The sequence below is a fragment of the Tachypleus tridentatus genome, chromosome 2 (genome assembly GCF_004210375.1).
Source record: "Tachypleus tridentatus isolate NWPU-2018 chromosome 2, ASM421037v1, whole genome shotgun sequence".
Lineage (NCBI taxonomy): Eukaryota > Metazoa > Arthropoda > Merostomata > Xiphosura > Limulidae > Tachypleus > Tachypleus tridentatus.
In genome coordinates, this window is record NC_134826.1 from 124,547,094 (window position 1) to 124,573,390 (window position 26,297).

At 34.5% G+C, this 26,297-nt stretch overlaps 1 protein-coding gene across 3 annotated transcripts in view; it reads left to right on the forward strand.

The window, feature by feature from the left end:
• Positions 1-1,816: 1,816 nt before the first annotated feature.
• The window catches only part of LOC143245020 (uncharacterized), a 32,312-nt gene continuing 7,831 nt past the window's right edge, over positions 1,817-26,297 (forward strand). The window contains exons 1-8 of one of the 3 annotated variants that reach the window (XM_076490775.1): positions 1,817-1,964; positions 4,353-6,699; positions 7,374-7,562; positions 9,234-9,340; positions 9,592-9,869; positions 10,776-10,936; positions 12,702-12,930; positions 16,074-16,201. In XM_076490775.1, coding sequence (XP_076346890.1) covers positions 4,360-6,699; positions 7,374-7,562; positions 9,234-9,340; positions 9,592-9,869; positions 10,776-10,936; positions 12,702-12,890 — 3,264 coding nt within the window. In that variant the 5' untranslated portion in view covers positions 1,817-1,964; positions 4,353-4,359 and the 3' untranslated portion in view covers positions 12,891-12,930; positions 16,074-16,201. Of the gene's footprint in view, positions 1,965-4,352; positions 6,700-7,373; positions 7,563-9,233; positions 9,341-9,591; positions 9,870-10,775; positions 10,937-12,701; positions 13,050-16,073; positions 16,202-26,297 lie in introns of those variants that run through there. The other 2 variants (XM_076490773.1, XM_076490774.1) reach the window with 2 other exon arrangements.

A 26,297-nucleotide genomic window follows, 5' to 3' on the forward strand; every position in this document is an offset into this window, starting at 1 on the left:
TTTTATCTTTTGCCAATGACTTCTGTATTCGTAGATTTCTCATGTTACACAATGCCGCACCTTATTTACCACGATTGAGATACGACTTGCTACGGATCTCTTTCTAGAAGATCGTAATTCACCAAATTCTTTTGTTTTCCGGTGTCGTTAAGTGCATCAGATCACCCTATCTTTTAGATTCTATATCTCGATCTTATTTCATTCTTATGAGCCGAATGTATGTGTTAATTTTCGAAATCAGTCTGTTTTCGGAGGCATCACATTACCTACAAAATGACAAGCAATGTCAACTTGTAGCTAAAATAACATTTTGTTACACCATGATTTTATATGGAATGTGGCTTTTATATGACTTGCTGATTTTTATATACAAAATAGTTTCAATAAAACATACTCAACCCTTTGTCCAGATAAAATAAAAATGCAGTACGCATTTCTTCTCAAGTTTCATACGACGACACTTAGTGTAGTACTAGCCGAAACATGTTCTTCATCTTAATTTTAAACACGTTTCGTGAGCACAAGGTTAAACTACTTAACGTTTTTCATTCATTACAATTGCTCTTTAGTTTACTGCTTTCATATTGAAACCAATCCAAAACTATTTCTTTGACTTAGCAGACATGCATTCTGTTGGCGGGAATGCCCATAAGTCACACTTAATAATAATAGAGTTCTTTGGAGGAAAACAATCAATAGCGCTTAAACAAAAAGAAAACACGAGTAATTTGTAAACTGTTCAATCGCAATAAGATATATAATAATTTATCATTTTTACTTTAGAGTTAATGAAGAAAAGTTTTATTATAAGTTTTAATGTGGCATAACATGATGCAAAACTGCGATCTACAGACCATGTTTCAATAACATAGGTGTTTTATACCACAAAAATATGAAAGATTAAAATGTATTACAATTCCATGTAACATACTAGTGTGTTCAGTGTCTTATAATATGCTCTCTCCCACCCTCAAAGGCTCAGTTAAAATATGGTGAGCGCAGCTTATTGTATACCTTTGTGCTTAAAAAAGCAACGCACACACAGAACAGACATATGAACACAAAATTATCTTATGTATTAATAGCATTTACAATAAATTACAATAACAGATATCTGTGTTTGTCCAAAATATTTATTTATATAAATAGTTATATAAAAGAATAAGCTGATAAATGGAAAGCAAAATATTGTCACTTTGAAAAACAGTTTTGTTACTTAGGATAAAAACTTGTACTTCACATTTTATTATGATTACCTTGAAACTGACCTCTTAACGAAAATTTTGTCATTATTTTCTGTAAAATGCGATATAAATTGAGGTGATCCAATAGATGTAATTATTCTTTCCTTTTGTTTCATTTCGAAGTGTCCCCTTCTTGATTTAAAATCTGTTTATGTATGTATGTAAGAAAGTAAAATTATGCATTGCAAAATGGAATATATTCTCATTCGTACCTCGCATACACAGTATTCCTCAAGAAACAAAATGCTTTTATATTGTTTATTATAGCCAATTTACAGAGGAAAAATATGTTACTGTAGCATGTAAACTAACCTTGACTACTTCCACATCATTTCTGATAAGTGCAAGGAAAACATATCTAAATGTTTTTTTGTTTTTTCTTGGATACGTTTGAGAAAACGCTAACTCATTCGAACGTTCCGTACACTCATAAAACCTGGTTTCAAGACAAGTTTTATTAACTGCAAATATATTACGCCCCTGTATTTAAGAAGACGGGTATAAGTTGATAATCACGTGTATCACGTGACAGACAAAACTGTGTGATTGGACACATTGTGAGCTAATATGTATGGTTTTACCGTTCGCACAATCAAGTTCATGTGATATGGGTGAAGTGCAAAACTGATATAAAGCAAAACCTTTTCAGTAACCATAGACCAATCTTGCTGGGGTGAACAACGTACTCGTTCAAAGTAATTTTCTTTACTAAGACATATCGTAAGTAACTTCTGTTAATCAACTTAAAATGAGAAATATACATGTAGAAATTATTTAAGCTTGGAATAAAAACCATAACATGATGAAATTTTGAAAATTAGTTTAAGTATCATTAATTAGAAATTTATTCTATGTGTTCACATCTGACCATGAAATGGGAATGTATGCTTAAACTAGGATGCTATAGCTTTAGGCACTTTAATATGGCCCTTTAAAAAAATTAGTTTTAATTGAGTTTCTATTATTTCCGTAAAAGATTTTGATCAGGATTTAGTTAAATAGCTGAAGAGGCGGAAAATTTCTGTCGCTGTTTGGTTGGAACTGCAGTGTCGTCCTTTACGTGTTTATAAAAATATATATATACACACACACATACATACATATATGTATGTAAGTTTGTAAACTTACCCCTGACCCAATTGAGAACTACGTCTAACACAATGAAGTTAATTTTCTTTAATGTATATTTAATATGTTCCCACTTTTTTGCAGTGCCGATTTTTACCGGAAATTTATTGTTTTGTATTTCTTTTCAAATGGGCACCCCGCTAGTACAGCGGTATGTCTTCGGATTTACAACGCTAAAATCAGGGGTTTGATTTCCCTCGGTTGGCTCAGCAGATAGCCCGATGTGGCTTTGCTATAAGAAAACACACACACACACTTTTTAAATGATATATTCTTTGTGTGTGTGTTTACGGAAACCAATTTCTTAAAAATATTTAAATAAGGCTTACAGACAATAACTTATTTAACATTCTGAAATTTGTTGAATACAAAGAGCCCTAAATAGAGTAGAACGATTTTTATTTGTATTTTCTAATTTACAGAAAAACCGATTCATACGGTTTACAGTGAACTTTAAAAATAGGTGTTTTCTTATATTAAAAGTTAGCCATCAATTTATTTCTTTTCACAATGAATGTCTGTTAGTATTCGTAATTTGTAATCACGTAAGTTCTGACCCACTTTCATCATGTTCATAATAAAGGTATTCTAACCAAAGCTAGAATATTTTATAAAGAAATACCGCTTTTTCAGCGTTATTACTGTAATAGCCAAAAATGGACTATAAATTCCAGTCTTTTCACATATACATTGCTGGCCAAAATCTTAAGGCCAATGAACATAAAGAAAAAATATGCTTTTGCGTTGTTAGACTCAACCAATTATTTGAGTAGAGCTTCGAAATAAGAAAAGGGAAAATAAAAATAAAAAACCTTTTTAGCATTTAATAGGGAAAATGTTAACACTATGAAATACCAGCTGGTCAAAAGTTTAAGATCATACTGAAATGAAGCGTCAATCGGTAAACACGTAACGAAATTTAGTAATTTGTTTTCAAGCATGTTTACCATGTTTTTACCCAGTGCAACACAGGAGATGTCAGTGGGAGATGTTGACAACGCTAATGCTTGAACACAAATGACTAAATTTCGTTACGTGTTTACCGATTAACACTTCGTTTCAGTATGATCTTAAACTTTTGACCAGCTAGTATTTAAGCTAATTTCATAGTGTTAACATTTTCTCCATTAAATGCTAAAAATGTTTTTTTATTTTATTTACCCTTTTCTTATTTTCATCTTTCGAAGCTCTACTGAAATAAGTGGTTGAGTCTAACAATGCAAAATGCATATTTTTTCTTTATGTTTATTTGCCTTAAGATTTTGGCCAGCAGTGTATATCCAACAGATACTTCTAGAAAAGCAAAACTATACTGATCAAATATAGGGGACTAAATACTGAAAAAACTCTTGAAGTTGTGTTGTTTAAGACCTCTCTTAGAAACATCTAGAAAGTCTTATGATTAAGTAGACCAGAAACATCAATGTCTTGCTTGTTAACTGTCTGTCAAAAGATACTGAACTACCAATTAGTGAGTGCTGTGTAGTTTGAAAATTCTGTGTGTTTTTTTTTAAATGTTGAACAAAATTTATTTCGGTTAAGGTTTTGAAAATGATTCAAATCAGTTTTTGATATAAATTTTAACAGCACTGAAAACAATTAATTTCTTTGTTAATTTTAACGCTTTCGTCTAGTAATGATGATAGTTTCAAATTTTAGTTGTCCATTAAAAGTTAAATGTTTATTTATCACTGAAGTCATCTAACTTATTTAGCTATACACTATTTTGCAAATATGTCATTTTTTTATTTTGTATTGAAACACTTTGAAAAGACGTTGTTTTCATGCACTTTTACACCCTTTTCATTATAACAGAGGAGGTATTCATTTGTAACTGTTTTTTTACAGAGAAATAAGGAAAGAGATGTTTATCACGTTCTTCTACACATATAAAATAACGTAAAATTAGTCCTGTTTTAGCCTTAACCTATAAATAACTCTGCACTTTATTTCTTATGGTGAATTATTAACATGTTATAGGGTAGCCATGAAAGCCTGGTCTTTGCTGTTTTTGTTGGCTATATCAGTCATTTCAACGCCAGATGTAGAGGAGGACGTAAAAAGTAGACCAGTCTGGAGTGGTTCAAAGAGAAATGAAAAACCTGATGAGCATCCTGTTGGAATATCTGGCAGGTGGAAAGGTGGTGGTGGAGGTTATGGACATGGTTTCAGAGGACATCAAGGTGGTGGACATGGAGGAAGGCATGGGGCAGGAAAAGGACACAGACAACCAAAACCTGGTCGTGGAAGACTTGGAATAGGTCCTCATTATAGTATAAGAAAAGAAATTGGTCTTGTTTTAGAAATAGGGCACGGTACGCCTGGTCATGTACTACGAGGAAACAAACATAGGGGATTAGGACACTTAGCAGATGGTGGTTTTAGAGGAGTTGGTTCAGGAGGAGGAATTAATAATGGATTTAGGGTAGGTGCAGGCTTTGGAGGAGAAGGAGCAAGGGTAGCTGATGCAGAAAGTGGATCAGGTATTGGAGTAGATAGAAGTGCATCACAGGTGTTTGGAGGTACTTTTATGGGAAAAGGTGGTGGGTTTGATAAAGGAGCAGGTTCTGGAACTCATAGAGGAGAAAGTAAAGATGGAGGTCTGCATGTTGGATTTGGATTAGAAGAAGGTTTTGGAGAAGATGGAACACATAAGAATGGTGATTTTGGAAAAGGTGTGAGCCATGGTGGAGTTTTAGGAAGTGGCAGTAATTTTAAAGGAGGACATGGAGTTCATGAAGAAGGAAATGGTGGTGTAGGGATAAAAGGTGGTCTTAAAGGAGAAAGAAATCATGGAGAAGAAGAAACACATGGAAGTGGTGTTTTTGGAGAGAATGGGAGCAATTATGGAGATGTAGGAAGAGGTGGTTTTGGAGGAGAACATGGAGCTCATGGAGGAGGGATAGGAAGAGAAAATAGTGGTAGAGGTGTACAAGATGAACTTGAAGAAGGAGGGGGGGTTCATAGAGGAGGTTTTGGAGAAGGTGGTAGCCATAGTGGAGTTATAGGAAGTGGCAGGAGTGGTTTTGGAGGAGGAATAGGAGTAATAAATGGTGGTGGAGGGATGCAAGGTGGACTTGGAGAAGGAAGGGGGAACCATGGAGGAGAAGAAACACGTCAGAGTGTTGGTTTTGGAGGAGGCGGGAGCCATGATGGAGGAAATAGTGGTGGTTTAGGAGGAAGTTATGAATTTGGAGGAGTACATGGAGCTCATGGAGGAAGTAATAGTGAAGGTGTACATTATGGATTTGCGTCAGGAGGAGAAACTCAGGGAGGAGAATTTAGGGAAGGAGGAGCTCATAGAAGTGGTATTTTTGAAGGAGGTGAACCCAGTGGTGGAAATGTAGGGGGTAATGGCGGTTTTGGAGGACATGGAGACCATGGAGGAGGATTTAAAGCAAATGGGCCACGTGGAAATGGTTATTTTGAAGGAGATGTGGGCCATAGTGGAGAGAGTAACAGTGGTTTGGGAGGAGGTGATAAGTTTGGAGGAGAATTTGGAGTTCATGAAGGAGGTATAAAAGAAGGAGGTGGTTTTAGATTAGGAGAGGGAATTAATGGAGAAGGATTTGGGGTAGATAGAACACATGGGAATAGTGATTTTGAAGGATATGGGGGGAACCACGGTGGAGTAGTAGGGAATGATGGTGGTTTAGGACAAGGTGGTGGAATCCATGGAGGAGGATTTAGGGTAGGTGGAACACATGGGAATAGTGATTTTGGAGGAGATGGGAACCACGGTAAAGTTGTAGGGAGTGATGATGGTTTAGGACGAGGTGATGGAATTCATAGAGGAGGGATGGGAGTAGGTAATAATGGTGGAAGTGAATCCGGGTTAGGAGGAGAAATTCATAAGGGAGATTTTGGAGGAGATAAAATTTATGGAACTGGTGGTGATTTGGGAGCACACCATAGGCTTGTAGGAGGAGTAATTGGAGTTCATGGCGTAGGAAATAGTGGTGGAAGTGTACAAGGTGGACTTGGAGAAGGTATTCATGAAGAAGGATTTAGAGGAGATGAAACACACGGGAGTGATGGAATAACACATGGCGGTGGTAATTTTGGAGGAGGAACACATGGTGGCAGTGGGCATGGAGAAGGAAGTTCAGGAACAGGATTAGATGGAAGTAATTTAGGTAGTGGCTTTAGAGGAGGAGGTAGCTTTGTAGGAATAGGCTCAGGTAATACAGCTGTTAGTGGTACTCACGTCAACAGTGATTGTGTCTGTGTACCTTACTACCAATGCAAGGAAGGTAATATCGTTACTGACGGGTCAGGTACCATAGATCCCAGAAAAAAGACAGTCTCTTCCAGTGAGCCACCTCTAGTGAGTTGATTGATTCTGTTCTTATGTTTCTTTATTGTAGTTTAAGTTACTATAATGTGTTTTGGAGGAATTGTTTGAAAAATTAAACCTTGATCTTCATTGTAATGCTTTATCTTCAGAGCCAAAAAACTGTGTATATTAAAGAAATAAATAGTATCTTTAAAATTCTTTATATTTTGTTTTCGTATTTTTAGTCTAATTTGTAGTGCGTTACTGACTTGCCAAAATCATTATAATATAATTATTATTAATGAAGTGTGTATTGTCATTTGCATAATAAATCAATTTTGAATCATATTATTTGTAAAAATAGTTATTTTTGAAATAATTTCCGATATTATTAACTTGTTAATAACAACTGTTTGAAATAGAAAAGAGAAAGAAGTAATAATTATACGAATATTTTACTTTTGTATAACCACCAATAATACGGCATGTAACATATATAGCTGGAGAGCATTCGTAAAGTTTTAGAAGATAAATTATAAACAGTAATTAAACGTGTACGGTATTGAATGTGAAAATGAACTGTTTTACGTGCTTCCAAACGAAAATACCTATTTTTAAAATATCGTGGATGTTTGAGGTATTTTTCTCTACACTAAGGTCTTGTTATTGGAACATTTTTCACAAAGGTTTGAACAAGTGATTAGATTTTAAAATTTACTTAATAGGATGGTCGTTTAAGTCTAGGAGGCGATACTGGCTGTGGACTTTTCCACGTCTGCTGTAAAGCTCCTGGATTAGTGACAGAAAGACCCTATATACATCAGTGTGGTTTTAGAAACGTTAATGGGATTAACAAGCGTATTGTATCAGCCCCTAAAAAGGGGTTGGCTGAGTTCGGGGAATGGCCTTGGCAAGTAAGTTTATATGTATGTATAAGTAATCACGAGGAATTATACTTTTAATCAAACTCAAAAGAAATAAATGAGAAATTATCTATCAATCATTACTTGTATAAAAATGTAACTTAAGAACTGGTAAATAAAAATATTAATTATCTGTCGTGTGAAAGGTAAAAAGTAAAATTAGTCCTACAATTTTATTGAACAGTATGTAATACTAAATGTCATTTTAAATGAAAAACTAAGTTTATTAACAGATAATTTACTTAGTATTATATGCGTTATAATTATTTTAAAAGAACTAAAATATAAATAACTCGAAAGTTAATAAAATAAAAAGTGTAAACATTTCTCTCTAGGGCGTATGAAAATAAAAATTATACATCATTCAAGTAAAAAATGAGCTGTTTAGTTATGGCGACATTTACTGATAACTACAATTTCAGGTCTTTTCAAATTGTCTAAGTAGATAATGGAAGAAATCACCGAAAAAAGGTGAAAACGTTACCATGGTTGATATCTTTATTATCGTTATTAATCAACTGCTTCTTTGTAATTACTCTCTTAGCTACTTTTCGCCCTTTCAGCCGTGGGGGCGTTATATAGTTACGCTTAATCCCACTATTCGTTGGTAAAAGAGTAGCCCAAGAGTTGGCAGTGGGTGGTGATGACTAGCTGCCTTCCCTCTGGTCTTACGCTCATAAATTAGGAATAGCTAGTTCAGATAGCCCTCGAATGGCTTTGCGCGAAATTGAAAACAAACCAAACCCAATATTTTGACTGCTTAACTCTGCCGTCTTCATAGACATCCTAAGAAGGTTTGTTTGTTGTGATAGAGGTGGAGATTTAATTTGGGGTTTTCTTGTTAATGTTACATGCACTTGACTGGGGTCTTAATCGCTAGAGTTGGAATATATTGTCTTGTTGTTTCCAAGAGAATTATTCAAGTTTGCTGACTTCTGTACTAGGTTACTTTTGTTATCAGTAAAGCGAATGCAGAAGGATTTTTCTATATACTGTTGTTGTGTATTGTTCATATACCATTACTTTAGTATTCTTTCATTACTATATGGTCTTCTCTGGCTTGATAGGATGTTTAGAGAAATTAGTATTACTGTCTTGTTTGTCTATTCTACTCCTAAATTCTGACTTTTATTAATATATTTCTCAAATGTATTGGAGTCCACAATTATATGGGATATTATAAATGGTTTTGTTTGTTCTTTGCTGGGTCTGCAAGTGATTTGGTGTCTATTAATTGCAATAGTATTGTGTTATGAATAGTGAATGCTGTTCTGCTTTTGATCTCTTTGATATTCTTTACTTGTTTTTTATTTAACCTACAAAGCGTGACAACGATTGGTACCCGATCCCAACAACGTCATCTAACTACTTGAAAATGTCTGTACATTAAATTTTTTGAAAAGGTAGACAAAGAATTTTGTACATTTTGAAATACTTGAAAACATTATTTGTGAACAACTCTTCGATTTTACTTTTGTAAAATGTTACTATACAGGGATAGAAACATTTACTTTTTCAAGTCCAGAAGAAATACGCTTTCGAACGAGGTAAATGTCTAGAAACAGTATTAAAACGACTTATTGTAGATGCACGTACTCAAACAACCCTTAAATAATCAACATTTCATACTTTAGTCCTTCTTTGCTATTTTTAATCTTCTAGGGTGCGGTATTAAAATACGAGGGAAAAGTGAACATCTTCCAATGTGGAGCTGTACTCATCGATAAGTTCCACGTATTAACCGTTGCTCATTGCGTATATCGATTTCAGTAAGTGCTTTCGTAAAGATGATGGTGTCATAAAGTTAAATAGCGAACATCAGATCAGAAGCATATTAATATAACAGCACATATTACAACTTTTTTTACTTCTGATGCTGCAAGTCTGTCCATAAGACAGTTGAAAAAATTTAAAGTTACATTACATAAAATAAGTACTACTTGAAAACTTGCGTTATTTTGACGATTATATTTTCCAAATATTTAACTATATAATTCCATAATTTTTTCTATTACTTCAGAGGCAATAACCAGTACATTTTGAAGGTTCGTTTGGGTGAATGGGACACCCAGACAACGAATGAGTTCCTGCCGCATGAGGACTATGGTGTGAAGGGAATTGTGATTCACCCGGGTTATGATCATGAAAGAAAAAATCTATTTAACGACTTGGCAATCATAAAACTGGACAGAGAGGTTACATTCGGTCGTCACATTGATACAGTTTGTTTGCCTTCTTTCGGGGAGAATTTTGTGGGTCAAGAATGTGTGGTCACTGGCTGGGGCAAGGACGCTTACAGTATGTATATACCTTATAAGCTAGGTTTCGTAGTTACTTTATCTATCCATAATTATGGTTCATGTCGAAAAACTAATTAAACGATAAGATGTTTTTGGCTTATCTGTTGTGTTTACATAAATCAATAATTTACGGAAGACTTACTACCTTAATATATTGTACATTAAAACAGGTTTGCGAATAATTTCAAATCCCACTAAAATATTTTGTTAGAACGTAGTGAACTTTAGTGAGTTTCTTTGTTTCTTCTGTCAATTTCGATTATTTTATTCAAAGAAACATAAGCTTATCAGCACTTTCTTAATCAGAATTTTACATAAGCTTTCTCCGATCACATTGGATCAGACATGACCTAATGGTTAATTAAAGAGTTTAAACTGTAAATCAGAGGGTTTGTTGTTACCACTAAAACTTGCTCGACTTTAGAGTATTTGGTGCGATATAACACAGACGATCAAATCACACTATTAAGCCAGCCAAGAATGATCCAACAGATGACGGTGGGTGCTATCGAATAACTGTCTTCCTTCTAATTCATCGGTTCAAAATTGGGTACTGCTATACAAGTTACCTTTTGTGTAGTTTTTCGTGAAAACTCTGAAGCAAACAAGTTGACCAAAGTTTTCAGAATATTTGCTCTAGAATTAAAGCAATTTACAAAAGCATAAGCCTGCCATAAGAAACTGTTTTATTTAATAGCAATTGTCGAAGCTAAATATTCAAGAAACTTACCTATGAGCAGAACGATCTAAGTAGATATTCAAAAAGCAGGCATCTGTGTAGCTCGTTTCTTTTGCTTAGAATAGCAATTCTGCAATATCATTTCGTATTACCTTATGTTAACCTAAAATATTCTGTAACGACTGTTTACTTATGTAAATTAATTTACTTAATTTATTCCAACAGGAAATGGAAGCTATTCTAATGTTTTAAGGGAAGTGAACGTACCAATTATTGACAATAACCTATGTCAAGATCTTTTAAGAAAAACAAGACTAGGAAAATATTTTCAACTTCATGATGGATTCATATGTGCAGGAGGAAAGTATGGCGAAGATTCTTGCAAGGTATTTTACTTGTAGTATATTCTCCCTGTTGTTTATTTTACAGTGCGATAGAGGTATGGTTATATAATGGCAAGTTTTCATTCTTTTAGATATTTTTTACAGATAAGAACTTCAATTAACTATTTCATTGTAACAAGCACATGTACTCTCCCCCCCCCCTTATTATACTGCACTGCCACGGACATCAATATTGGAAACACTACATAATATTTATTTTATTTTTGAAAGTAGTATAATTAGTAAATATTCTAAGAAATATGTATGGAATAAAGAGAATAATTTTATAAACGTTTAAAAAATATAAACGTTGCGTCTTAATTTCCAAACATTAGAATTACATTGGCAGAAGAATATTATTGCACCACCTAATATTTTCACATTTTTAATGGTTCCTTTAATTTTTTACGAGATTATGTATTGTAGAAATGTCAGAACTAAAGGAAAACGGTTTTGTACATTAGTGGTGTAAACTAACTCACACTTCAGTTATCCAAACATATATATACATCTTTATTAACAAACCAACCGTGAAACATATTACAGCAGATGAGCAAATACAAAAATGTTCATTGAGTAAAAAAAGGATAGCGCTACTAATATAATTGACAGAAAGTGACCACAGAGTTTGCTTCATTTTTAATATTTGGTTGTATCCCATCTGGCCTTGATAACTGTTTGGCATCGTCGTGGCAAAGAGTGCAGGAATAAATTCATGATGAAACTTTTTGTTTTGTAATATTTTATCAATCTGGATTTCGTCGTCGCAGTTTTAACAGATTGTTACTGATACTTGAATCTATAAACTTGCAGTAACTCTACAATTTTGCGTAATTTTATTTAAATCATATTCAATTGCATTGATTCTTTTCGGTTACGCTTACTTATTAACACAACTTTCAATCAGCCATTATCTAGACATAATAACTGAAAAAAGACAGTGACCTGAGTTAATATGTTTAAACGTACTAATAGTAAATGTGTATGTATTTTTAAGTATGAGTTGAAGTCAGTTGAAGTTGATAATAACTGAAAAGAGACAGTGACCTGATTTAATATGTTTAAACGTACTAATAGTAAATGTGTATGTATTTTTAAGTATGAGTTGAAGTCAGTTGAAGTTGATAATAACTGAAAAAAGACAGTGACCTGATTTAATATGTTTAAACGTACTAATAGTAAATGTGTATGTATTTTTAAGTATGAGTTGAAGTCAGTTGAAGTTGATAATAACTGAAAAAAGACAGTGACCTGATTTAATATGTTTAAACGTACTAATAGTAAATGTGTATGTATTTTAAGTATGAGTTGAAGTCAGTTGAAGTTGATAATAACTGAAAAAAGACAGTGACCTGATTTAATATGTTTAAACGTACTAATAGTAAATGTGTATGTATTTTTAAGTATGAGTTGAAGTCAGTTGATGTTGATAATAACTGAAAAAAGACAGTGACCTGATTTAATATGTTTAAACGTACTAATAGTGAATGTGTATGTATTTTTAAGTATGAGTTGAAGTCAGTTAAATAGCATGTAGTTAAAGGTAAAACTAAACTTTGCCGACAAGTAAATATTTGTATAAAACGATAGACGTTCTATGCAGCTGTTTTATATTTCTTTCCAAATACTCAAATACTCGTATAAAAACATTATCAGTGGTCACAAGTGACCGTTGCTTCAGATTGTATTATAATACATAACTTAGAAATAAAGTCATCTTTTAAAACACATTTTGTCGCTTTTTTTATCCTTTCATTTATGTGTACAGGGTGACGGTGGTGGTCCTTTGATGTGCTGGAGACAAGATGGAACCTATGGTTTGGCTGGACTTGTTTCCTGGGGAATTGACTGTGGGAAACCCGAGGTACCGGGAGTGTACATTAATGTCCAGAAATACTTAGCCTGGATTTTTAGTGTAACAGAATTTCCTAGCATACATTACTGGCCTGAAAATTAACTGTGACGCTCTGTACTGTGCAAATTCGCTTTTTATATATGTAAGTATAATATATATTCATTAATACTGGTTGTTATTACTTTAGTAATATTCATACTTCATTAGAATTTTATACACATATATAAATAAAATATAGCCTATTTTCTTGCTGCCATTTTATGTGAGTGTTCAAACATTTTTTTTTTTTACTAATCCAGCATATTGATAACTGAAGTGATAAATTATTTATTAGGTTTTAAGTATTTATGAGCAGGATTCTTTAGAGAAGATGTCTATGATTTGTTGGTGATAAATCTCAACAACAAACAAACAGCATACAGTCCACTTATTTAAAATAATATACTAAAAAAGTCAAACATACATACCAATGTTCATTACAATGTTGGTTATTATAGTCGAATCTAGAGCTTTAAATAGTTCTCTCTTTTTTCGTCAAAGTCCGCACAAATTGGTCAAGTTACTTTAGGACACATTTTGACAGTAATTATTATTCTTTACTGCTGTGTTATTAAAATCAGGTCTGTGACAATTTCACTTTAAAATTCATCATTATACACTATTTATGACTAAACTCACAATGTTGAGATCTAGATCTAGTAATTGAAATAAATATCCAATGAATATTCGTAACCAAATAGAAGTATAAAATGTTAAACACCTGCTAAATACACTGCTGGCCAAAATCTTAAGGCCAATGAACATAAAGAAAAATTATGCATTTTGCGTTGTTAGACTCAATCACTTATTTGAATAGAGCTTCGAAAGATGAAAATAAGAAAAGGGAAAATAAATAAAAAAACTTTTTTAGGGTAGGAAATGTCCAACAAGAGGTCTCAGTAGTGAGTTGCACGGCCGTCATTGCGAATAACTGCAAATATTCGCTTTGTCATGGTCGATATAAGCGTTTGCAGAAGGCTGGCTGGAATGTTATTCCAAGTGGTGAAGATGGCTTCACGAAGATCATACACTGATTGGAATTGACGTCCAGTTCTATAGACTTCTCTTGCCATCCACTCCCAAACATTTTCAATGAGGTTCAGTTCGGGCGAACACGCTGGACGGTTCAAAAGAATCACGTTATTCGCCATGAAAAAATCCTTTGTTTTGCGGGCATTGTGGATTGCAGCGTTGTTCTGCTGAAAGATCCAGTCATTTCCACAAAAGCGAGGGCCTTCAATCAATAAGGACGCTCTCTCCAACATGCCAATTTAGCCAGCTGCTGTTTGACGCCCCGATATAATCTGAAGATCGATTGTTCCATGGAAGGAGAAAGCACCACAGATCATGATGGAACCTCCTCCACTGTGTCGTGTAAAAAATGTCTCCGGTGGGATATCCTTATCGTGCCAGTAACATTGGAAGACATCTGAACCATCCAGGTTAAATTTTTTTCATCGTCCACTTTTCTACGTTCCATGTTTGCTTCTCAGCAAAGTTTAACTGAGCTGTCTCGTGTTGAGGAAGGAGACGTGGCCTTTGAAGACGTTTACGGTTTTTAAAGCCTTTCTCTAGTAAATGCCGTTTTATTGTTCTTGAGCTGCATTCTGCATCCTAAGGGTCTTAATCTGGCTGGTGTCTTGCCGGACAACCCGTCGAATTCTCCTGCTCAACGCCGGCGAAACTTTCTTGGGCCGACCACTTGAAATTCTCGTTCCGTATCACTCAGGGACTTTTTAAAATATTGACAACAGCAGTTTTACTACGCCCAGTTTCACCAGCGATGGCACGTTGAGAGATACCTTGCCTTTGCAGCTCGACAATTCTGACACGTTCAAACTCTGTCAACGTTTTAGCCTTTGCCATGTTTTTACCCAATGTAACACAGGAGATGTCAGTGGGAGATGTTGACAACGCTAATGCTTGAACACAAATGACTACATTTCGTGACGTGTTTACTGATTAACGCTTCCTTTCAGTATAATCTTAAACTTTTGACCAGCTAGTATTTCATAGTGTTAACATTTTCCCTATTGAATGCTATAAAAGTTTTTATTTTTATTTTCCCTTTTCTTATTTTCATCTTTCAATGCTCTACTCAAATAAGTGATTGAGTCTAACAACGCAAAATGCATATTTTTTCTTTATGTTCATTGACCTTAAGATTTTGGCCAGCAGTGTATTATAATGTAATAATACGAAATTTAAAACAAAGAGAAAAGCTCAGGTTCTAGTAAAATAAAGAAATAATTAATATAAGAATCGCCAATGCATAAATATTGTACTACACAATGTATGATTCATAAATAATTACGTAATCATACTTGCGATAAACTATCGCACCCAAAAAAAATAACTAAATGTAATGCTAGAACTAAATAACAATATATAAATCATTACTCTCGTATTATACTTAATAAAAAAAGAGTCGTGTATATCTAACACAAATGTATATTATATGCAATCCCATCTTAATGAATATTTTATTTTCTAAAAAAAATATATTTTAATATAAGATTTATAGCTGTCTGGTGGTAAAGTGAAATATGACCCCACCTGGTAATTGAGACTTGTTTATACATATAACCATCCTAAATAAATTACTGTCAATGTTCAATTATTTTACTTTACTTGAATTCTATTGTAAGTAATTAATTACTGGTCTATATTTGAGCAGAGATTCAAAAATTTAATTATATAAATAATTTATTCATTCTTCTGTAACACTTAACGCAAACGCAAGTTAATTGGTAATAACTGTAATTCCAATTATACAGTTATATTTTATACTTGATATTTTATAAGGCATCTAACATATATGTATAGATAAGTCAGCGTCTTTTAGTAATGCTGTTTCCAACAATGGCTTCTTTATGTTTTTTGACAACATATATATATATTTAGTTTAGTTTGAATTTTGCGCAAAACTACACGAATGCTGTTTCTGCTAGTCATTCCTAATTTATAAGTGAAAAATTAAAAGGAAGACAGCTTGTCTTTACCACCTACCATCACCTCTTTGGTTACTCCTTCAGCAACAAATAGTGTGTTCATTATCACATTATAACGCTTCTACGGCTAAAAGCGCGAGCATGTTTGGTACACAGGGCATTCAAACCCGCAATCCGCAGATTGGAAGTCGAGTACCCTAACCACCTGGCTATGACAGGCCCATCAACAAAAGTATGACCTGATATTATTGTTGTTATTCTGTGTACTGATATTGGATCTTTATGAAACATTTAGTGATCAAGATTTGCTCTGAAACGTTTGTTGACCAATCTCCACTATGAAACGTTTGGTGACGAAAATTCACCCTGTAACATTTAGCGACCAAAGCCCACAGTGAAATAATGACCAATGTTTGCTCCGAAATGTTTAATGACTAAAGTTTGTCCTGACTGACTGAAAGAAATATGTTGAAAATATGAATATGAACGACAAACCGCACAAAGAGGGGAACGTGTTTAAGTATATAGTTATTAGTTGTCCGGTTTATATATATTTTGAATGGTTTTATTGTTCCATGTCGAATAAACTGATTTTAATTGAATAAAAATTAATTGGGCTCCTTACATTTATTTCCCTATACTTGTTGCAACGATTCTGGTTAGTAAATACCATTAACCAAACTAAAAGTTCAAAATTAATTCAAACTTATCTCGGCGGGTTAGCTTATGCATTGGTAGAACCTTAATTATTATATTTCCACCATGATCACACATTAACCGAAGCAAGGGATATGCGTATGTAATTAGTACTTAATCTGCTCTATCCTTTATCTAAGTACTTTTACCATACCAAAAGGGCCCGGCATGGCCAAGCGTGTTAAGGCGTGCGACTCGTATTCCGACGCTCGCGGGTTCGCGCCCGCGTCGCGCCAAACATGCTCGCCCTCCCAGCCGTGGGGGCGTTATAATATTACGTCAATTCCACTATTCGTTGGTAAAAGAGTAGCCCTAAGAGTTGGCGGTGGGTGATGACTAGCTGCCTTCCCTCTAGTCTTACACTGCTAAATTAGGGACGGCTAGCACAGATAGCCCTCGAGTAGCTTTGTGCGAAATTACAAAACAAACCAACAATACTATACTAAAATAGAGTTGGCGGTGGGTGGTGATGACTAGCTGCCTTCCCTCTAGTCTTACACTGCTAAATTAGGGACGGCTAGAACAGATAGCCCTCGAGTAGCTTTGTGCGAAATTACAAAACAAACCAACAATACTATACTAAAATAGCTTAACCTCTCTTTAGTTCAAACAAATTAAATTGTAGTTCTCTCCCTTTTGGAATTTCACAAGTTTATTTGTCTCTTTGGGCCTTCTTACATCTTGCCTGTTCCCACAATTGCGTGGACTGCGGAAGCTTACTTGTGCCACTGCTCCAGTTGTACACTTATTATAGAAACGTCAGCTATTAAGAAGCAGTTACTCGGAAACGGTATTTTCTTGCAACTTGAGCAATCTAGATTCGCTCATTGCATATATACACAAATATTTTTGCCAATAATGTGTTAAATATTATTTACTAAAAATAAATGCAGTGCAATTCTCCCTATAGAAACAACACATGGAATAAGAAGAGATGCTTGAAACGCTGACTAGAGAATCACATTGCACATATTCTATGATCCAAGACATTACGTGGACTGCACATTATTCATTTATTTATCACTAATTTTATGAAAATACCGTTCTATTTTCATAAAGCTCCATTCGTCTATGTAGCTTAGCAGTTATATATATATATATATAATTCTCACAGGTCATACCAACGTACAGAAGCAAGAACTATCTTAACTATATAGGTCGCATTTTTTAAGTTCTTCAGGATACAAAATAAAAACAGCATGAATTCTGTAACATTTGAAAGATTGGTACTCAACCAACTACACAGTTAATGCTTGGGCATATCAACAGATTAATCAGAATAAGAAAAATTATAAGATTTCTGAAATTGGCTTGAATGAGCCTGTACTTGGTTAGCCTGAAGTTGAAATCTGATGGAAAGATGGTCACTTCCAATTGAAAAAAGCATACAGATGAAGAAAAAAAAAAGAGGTGCAACATTGGCAGAAGCGAGTACAATATATAATGATAAGTTGGATTAAATGTATCTAGAAGAAGGGAGTGTGGTTAAAAAGAAGTAACAAATAGCCTGAAGGGCACATAAATTTGAGTAAAAACACAGCAGCTAGATGTAGGTCAGTTATAGAAGAAGAGCGCCTATTCTACGTTTGTTTTAACCGCGATGTTTATTTAACTACAATTATATATTAATCTCACTTTAATTATTTAATCACAAAGTAATAATTCTACCACCTTTCGACATCTATTTTCGTCTTCAATAAATAAGGTGTTTTATTTTATTTCAACATCAATGCTGTTTTTTTGTTTTCTTTATTTTACTCCTATCTTTGCATTTTCGCATACTAGATTCTTGAATTATTATTGTTGTGGAAGTCAAGTAACTGTTCTTTATTGAATTAATAAATTTGTTCTTAAGAAATTACCATAAACGCTTGAAACCATTTTATATAGCAATGGAAGATCTTGAACTCACGTTTTCTGGTGTTCATCCACGTAAATGGCTAACTGATTTAAAATTACAGCTATACCAATTCACCATTCCACCAAAAAACTGAAATATTGTAGTCCTGGTTTTTTATGGTTACAAGGAATTGATAAGTAACTGAAAATAAAAACTATTCAAAATATCATCCATATGTTGAATGAATAGCCATAAGCACTTCAAACCTTAAGACAAATTAATTGAAGAGTTTCTACTTCATGATTAGGAACAGCATATGCTTTTAGTCGTTTGATAAAGTAGTCCATCAAAACAATGGTGTTTTTATTCCAAGTATATCTCTATGGCAGAGGACAAAAACATTAACAGCAACTTCTTAAGGTGGTACCGTAGCTGCTCACGATATTTCTTGAAGATGTTTCCATTCACAGCACAATTCACATGATTTAAAGATCCTAAGCACCCAACCAACTGGAATCATTCTAAATACCCAGCTTTTACAAATTTGTGCAAATGATGGAGTGATTCTAAATGTTAAGATTGTGTAAGTACTAACTCATCTGATTTGTCGATTGGTATCTTCCAATTTCTGCCATAATAAATCGTAAAAAAAAATCTCATTCTACCTAGCTTATTTTTGGCATTGGTATGTTAAGGTGGCTGTTTGTCATGATGGTTTTGCTCCAGTATTTTTGATCCACTAAATATTTATTTCAAAACTTGTATCTTTTGCCAAAATATCTGTCAGTTGAGTGTTCAACTTTCATTATAATTTTTGGATATCTTATCTTAGTCTATATTCTGTTTTATATTAGGGCAGTTATCTTTACTATCTCATATTTCCATTTTATATAGTATTTGGATTCTTTATTAATACATGATTTTTGAATAGTGCATATGTATTTCCCATAATTTCAACCAAGGTAATGGGTCTGTTAAAGTTATACTCTTAGAGTTTTTGTAGCCATCATGCTATGTGGCTTTCTAGATTGCAAAAAAAATCACCAGCCACTTCAATGCTGCATGACCAAACTACAGTGTAAACTTTACTTGAAATGGAAATGACTTATAGCACAAACAACAGATAGTAACTTTTTCCAGTTGTACAGTTCCTCTTTTTTGCAGCATTCGATACCTTCTGTAGTAGGTAATCACTTGTTCTTTTCTTTGTTGTAATTATGATAACACTGTTCCCACTGCAAAATCATTGGCATCTTTTATTTGATGTAACGTAGGCAGGATGATTGCTGATTCAGCTTAACCATTGATCTTTGACTAATAGTGCCATTTACACTACTATTTATTTGAAATGAGGATGCATGGACGAATGGAGCACACAGTCACTAACTCGAGGCTTTACAGTTAAAACAAAGAAGTCTAAAACCAAGATTCCAAGAATAATTATTTTATTAAGTTTTCATATTCTTAAAATTTACATTCAACATCGATATCTATCTAATAGGTGAAACTATTTTACTTTAATCAACAATATTGCTAAACAGTTACTTACGAGCATTAACTCTATAGTACTTTAATGTGCTTACCGTTGTTTATGAATAATAGCAATAAAATACTTACAAAGAGTTCAGGTGAGAAACGGTTGGCTCATTATTGCAGTTGTTATGTTGAAGTACGCAATTAACTGATTCAGAGTGTGGAAGTAGTTTTCGCTACAGGAGAGTACTATCGTGGAGTCTAGATACAGTCTTTCTAGCTACAGAAAAATTTACTTATTCTCATTAAATCTAATTATATGAGGCTTTATTCGATTTCTCCTTAGTCTCCTCATGACCTGCCATATAGTACACACAACTACCTACAAGTAGTTCTGATACTTATGATCATGTACAACATCTAACAATAAAAATAAATCTGCTTATCCATTGGTTGAAGATAGAGACTTTGAATTGCCAGCCTCTTCTCTTATATCTATATTCTTGTTATCAGTACTTCATCAAAGTGCCGGGTCGCTTCCTTCTTAGGAAGCTTTAAATTCGATAATTATTAATAATCTGAAACATTAGCCCATACTGCAGCATCTTCAAGCTATCAAAGATTCTTCGTTGTTCCGTCTCGTTAATGCAGCATCAATAGCTTGCATACCCGTTTTACTGATACTGATAGTGTCAGCTTGTTACAGTATAAACATACAGTGGAAAGTTTTGACATGTTTCTCCTCTTGAGTCATTGTTGTTACATAATCATTTTTTATACTTCTGTGTTTATACTTCACTGTATCACTGTAACACACTTTTTCTTATTACACACATTTATTCGAGGCATTTAAAATATCTAGCAATGCCTCACTTCTTCCTTTAGCAAATTTTTATTGCTCTGATAAAAATTTCATTTCCAAAGCTCCTTGTTTCCATCCTTACATTTGTACATTGGGCACCATTTAAGATAGGTCTGTACACACTGCATCTTTACTGAATATGTGTTTCAGAAAACTACTGTTGTTGTAGAATTTTAAACTTCTTTGCTGTAGCTTTGTTTGTCATTGTAGTGCATCCCTCATAGAATTTCATGGTGGGTGGAATTAGTAAGCACTGAATTTTTTCTCTCTTATTATAAATCCCCAACTCTGAATAAAAATAAAATAATGAAGAAACAGCTCATTGGTAACCACCACGTCTTGAAGACTGAACAGAAATTCCTGCCTTCTTCTACACCTGTACATCATTTTCTCATACTTCATTCTTTCTCAGACAAATGTTTATTGCAAATGTCTCCCTTTTTATTCAGAAGGGATTAGAGGTGCTTGCTGACTCTCCTCAATCAGTCAAGAAGCTACATTCTATGGCCATTGAGACTATTTCCTGTGCTACTTTGAATTCATTATGAGAAGGTATAGCTGAGAGGGATTTGAAGAACATCTCCAAGTCAAAGATCCTCGTTGGTTTCGCCACCTGAGGAGTTTATGTAGCGAGACATATCTCCACTCACAGGGACAGAATTATGCTATTTATAAATGCTCTAATTTTGACTTTTACATCGTTCTGTCCATCTGTCATTGTCAAGGTGGGTTATCTGAACTGTAAAGTATGGCCATATATTCTCAACCATCTCGGATGTTTTCAGTATTAGTGGTTCAGTCACTCAAAAGCATCACATTGTGGTTCTTTGATGTGTATTCGTTGCAGTGGAAAATGCATGATAACTGCGAGTGCAAACTAGACTCTCACTGTGTTAATTGTTGAGGATCTTATCCATCTTATTTTCGTTTGTTCTTGCTTTAGATGGAGGAAAGAGAAAGAGATATAGTATTTGAAAGCAGTTCACAACATGTCTCACCTCAGGAATCGAAAGTTATTGTCCTCTTTATTTCAGACATATGCTGTTGCACAACATTTCACTGCTACAATTCCAGCACGTGCTCACCCTTTCTTTGCATCTCAGTACACCCTTGAAGGCTGTCACCAACCATGTTTCCTTGTGTTGTACTGTGATTGTTTATTCTCTATACTTGTCTCCTAGAGAGACTTATGATCAATCAGACTTTGATGCTCTTGTTGAATGGTTGATTTCTTCCTTTTTGCTCCTGGGTGACTTTAATGGACACAATCCATTCTGGGGTGGTGTTGATATTGATGAGACGGGCTATTCTGTAGAGTGTATGCTCTCAAGTCACAACCTTTCTCTTTTCTGTATTGGTTCTTATACTTACTTTCATAGACCTAGTCAGTCTTTTACTGCCATTGATCATTTTAGCTGCTCTCCTTCACTTTTATCTCACTTTTTTGAGGAATGACAGTGACCCATCAGAGAGTGATCATTTTCCTGTCGTCTTGAGGCAGATTGGCCATAGTCAAGACCACCTGACACACATGCCTAAGTGGAAGTTGGAGCAAGCCATCTGCTTGTTTTTCACTACACATTTGGAACTTCATCCAGCTGTTGTCTATATGCTATCAATAGATGGCTGCATGGCAGCACTGACTGACTGTATTCTTCAGACAGCTGCTCAATCTATTCCTAAGACCTTGACACATTTCCCACAGTATCCCTGTTCATGGTGGAGACCTGCTAGCCAGGAGGCACAGTAGGCTCAAAAACAGACCTAGAATATATGTATCATGCATTCCACTCTTTTGAACTGCACTGCTTTTCAATGGACCCATGTAAAGCAAGTTAGATGTCAAATCCAAAGAGTCTTGAACTAAGTTCACAACTAGCATCTCTTCTACCACCAGATCTAAAATCATATGGGACAAAATTCAGAAGATCAGTAAGAAGTATACTTCACATCTCACTCTCCAGTGGCCAAGAAATTGCTGATATACAGAGTATCACCGATACTTTCAGCAGGAGCTTTTCTCGTGCATTTAGCACTTATGTTTTTTTCCCCACATTCTTGACCATCTAGTCTCGAGTAGAAGGACCATCCTTTTCCTTTTGAGCTAATCGTTTTCACGACCATAATTGCTCATTTACACTAGTGGAACTAAATTTTGCTCTTTATTTGGCTGAGAGTACATTGATCAGACCTGATGATGTTCACTATGAGACATTGTGCCATCTCTCTCCTCCCTCTCTTGCTATTCTTCTAGTTGTTTTAACCAGATCTGGTAGGAAACTGTTTTTCCTCATGCTTGGCATAAGCTATTCTCTAAGCCTGGGAAGGATTGCAAGATTACTTTTAACTATTGTCCAAGTGGTTCAACTAGCTGTTTCTTTAAGGTTGTAGAGAGGATAATTAATCTTGTTTTATTTAATTCCTCAAATCAAATGATCTTCCTGCTCCTACCCAGTATGCTCCATCTTGGACAACCTTATTTCACTTGAAACATTGATCAAAGAAATCTTCAAAACTAAACATCTTGTCTCCATGTGTTTGATCTTGGAAACGTTTATGACATTATATGGAGGTACAGCATTTGTGGTACCTCCATTCTTATGAGTTACGTGAGCATTTACCTACTTTCATCCAGAACTTTTTACTGTACAGGTGATTCCAAGTCGTTGTGGGTTTGACACTTTCTCATTCTTTTCCAACGAACTTAGAGTCCCTTAAGGTTGTGTCTTGAGTGTCACACTTTTCAATACTAATACTGATGCTATCACTACACAAATACCTCGTACTATCGCAAGTGGGCTTCATGTCAACAACCTCCAGTCGTCAAACATAAGGTTTATTGAGTGGAGACTTCAGACTGCTCTTATTTGTTAGTTGAAGTGGACCACTGCAAGTAGTTTTAACTTTTCTTTCTCTAAAACTATTTGAATGCACTTTTGCCATCAACGGGATATACGCCCTGATTTCGAGCTCTAGTTCAGTAATGTTGTTCATGGTTCCTGATGCAAAGTTCTTAGGGCTTATCTTTTACAGTAAGCTGAATTTCATATCTCACATGAAGCAGCTACATGTCAATTGTACGAGGGCACTGAACATCTTCCATGTCTTCTCTTTCACCTCTATGGGAGATGTTTCATGCTCAGAATCTATCATGCCCTCATTTGTTCCAAACTGGACTATGGGTCTATGGTTCTGCCAGGATCTTAGTCTTGAAGATGCTGGACCCTATTCACCATCTGAAGTTTTGAATTTGCATAGACACTTTCTGTATTTCTCCACCCTGTAGTTCGTACACTGAGTCTCACAAACTCCTTCTTCATCTCTCATTAAATTTCAATTCTTACTACAGCATTCCACCTGGGGTTTTGTTTTCTTTCTTCAGTGAGCTATGCTCTATCGAGATTGACAGTCTACCATTCTTTATTTTGGCCTTTCTACCCAGGCACAGCTGGCTGGGTTTCATTCTCTCATTGGATGACGTTGTTATCTACACTGATCAGTTCATCCCACTATGGCTTACTATAATTCCCAGCCAGATACTGCCGATTGGAAGTTCTATCTTATCTTTGTTGAACGTCTTTCAAACCATTCTTCCATCCTGTAACTCTATGCTACTTGCCATAGTTTATTGTGACTCAGTGATCGCTCTCGGGATCCTCAATACAGTTTTTAACTATACAGAAAGAAGCTAGCAAAAAGATAGCATATAGTAGTGGTATATGGTAAAAGAAATCAATTCAACAGCATTTCTTGAATAGATCTTCAATTAAAACGGTGTTTAACACTACATATTAAATTTTGTGTCATTCCATGGGCAAAAAATCGTTGAAAATTGTCAGTGGAGCAGAAAGTTCTCAAAAAGCTTTACTTTATTCTGGTTGGACCCTCCAACAAATTGTGCAGACTTGAAATGCTCTCCAAGCACTGACAAGTACATCCTAGATTGTGAGATCGAGACAGGTACATTTGAATATAGAAAAGGAATAGGCGGAACACCTAAACTTAGTAATACTGATGTTAAGTTGATTCTTTTATGCACCTTTTGGGATAAAAGAAAGACTGTCACTCATCTCAAACAGGAGATAAATGACCATGTATCAAATAACAGAAAAGTATCCAGGTCTACATTGTCAAGAAGATTTAACGAGAATGGAATATTTGGTAGTGTAGTATTAAAAACACCTTTACTTTGGTTTCCAAATATTATCATGAGACTTCCCTTTACTAAAATAGTGCAAAAATTGGACTGAAGATGCTCAGAGTGGTGTTATGGATGGATGAGTCCACCTGTGAAACATGTTGTTCAATGCATAGGTTGTACGTCAATGTGTAGCACCTTTCATAAAGTATGGTGAAGACAGTATGATGGTTTGTGAGCGTTATTCTGCTGAGACAATAGAGAGCTTCATAAAATACATGGAATAATGTAACAATGCAACAACCATCAGATACTGATATGTCATGATATACCAAGTGGTTTGCATATCATTGGTAAAGGATTCCACTATCAAGAAGATAATGACCTTAAACTCTTATTCAATTTATACAGAAGTTACGTAGTTAAGAAAGAAGTTGGTGGAGTCAGACATTAAAATGATGCAATTGCTCGAAACAGCCCATATCTTAAACCCAACTGAGCAGATCTGGGATTTGATATATGAAAAACTAGACAAATCAAAAGTTACTTCCAAATAAAGTTTATGGGAAAATACTAGAGATGAGTAAAATCCAAAGGGCACTTTGATTAAATGTTTCAACAATGCCTCAAAGACTGTCTTCAGTTATCAAAACAAAAGAGGAACACACAAATTTAATAGATTTACAATTATGTATTTATTTTTAATATTGATGTTTGTTTTAGTTAAATATATACATATTTAGAAATTGATGCAACTTATATTGTTAAATATGCATCGTAAAATTCCCTCTTGTTCACTAAATTTGCTGAAGATTCTCGAGTGTAAAAATCAACATATGTTTTACGAAACAAAAGCATATCATCAAGTATTGTTTGGCCAACTAAACCTTTTACAGCCTCCCCTTAAAGTTAATAAATCGACGCATGAAAAGACAGTATGTTATTGGTTTGCTACAGTTACTATACTATATACCTCAGAAGCTTTGATATTTGACCACGAACGTTAATAGATTTCGAACATTATAAATCGTTTAACTTCAGTGAATTAACTTCGGATGTTAGTATTTCTATGAAAACATTGTAAAATTTCGGCTAAAGAAACTCACGTCAGACCAACCAATAATAAAGATCTAGCTGTTATGCGTTAAGTGAACTGCAGTAATATCAGCTCGAAACTAATTCGCTCAACGTGAATCGTCGATAAAGTATTCAGTTCCAGAGCAGATAGTAGACTTAATAATGTTTGGAAATTTATAAAACTTTTGTACATAAAATCATTGTTAATAAAATTTTTGTATATAAAACCAGTTTGTAAAACTTTTTTTATATAAAATAACTATTTGTAGTAACTATTGTTGTAAATTGTATTATTATTTGTGTAATAAAATATTTTTGTGTTAAGTTTGTTTTGGAATTTCGCACAAAGCTACTCAAGGGCTATCTGTGCTAGCCGTCCCTAATTTAGCAGTGTAAGACTAGAGGGAAGGAAGCTAGTCATCACCACCCACCG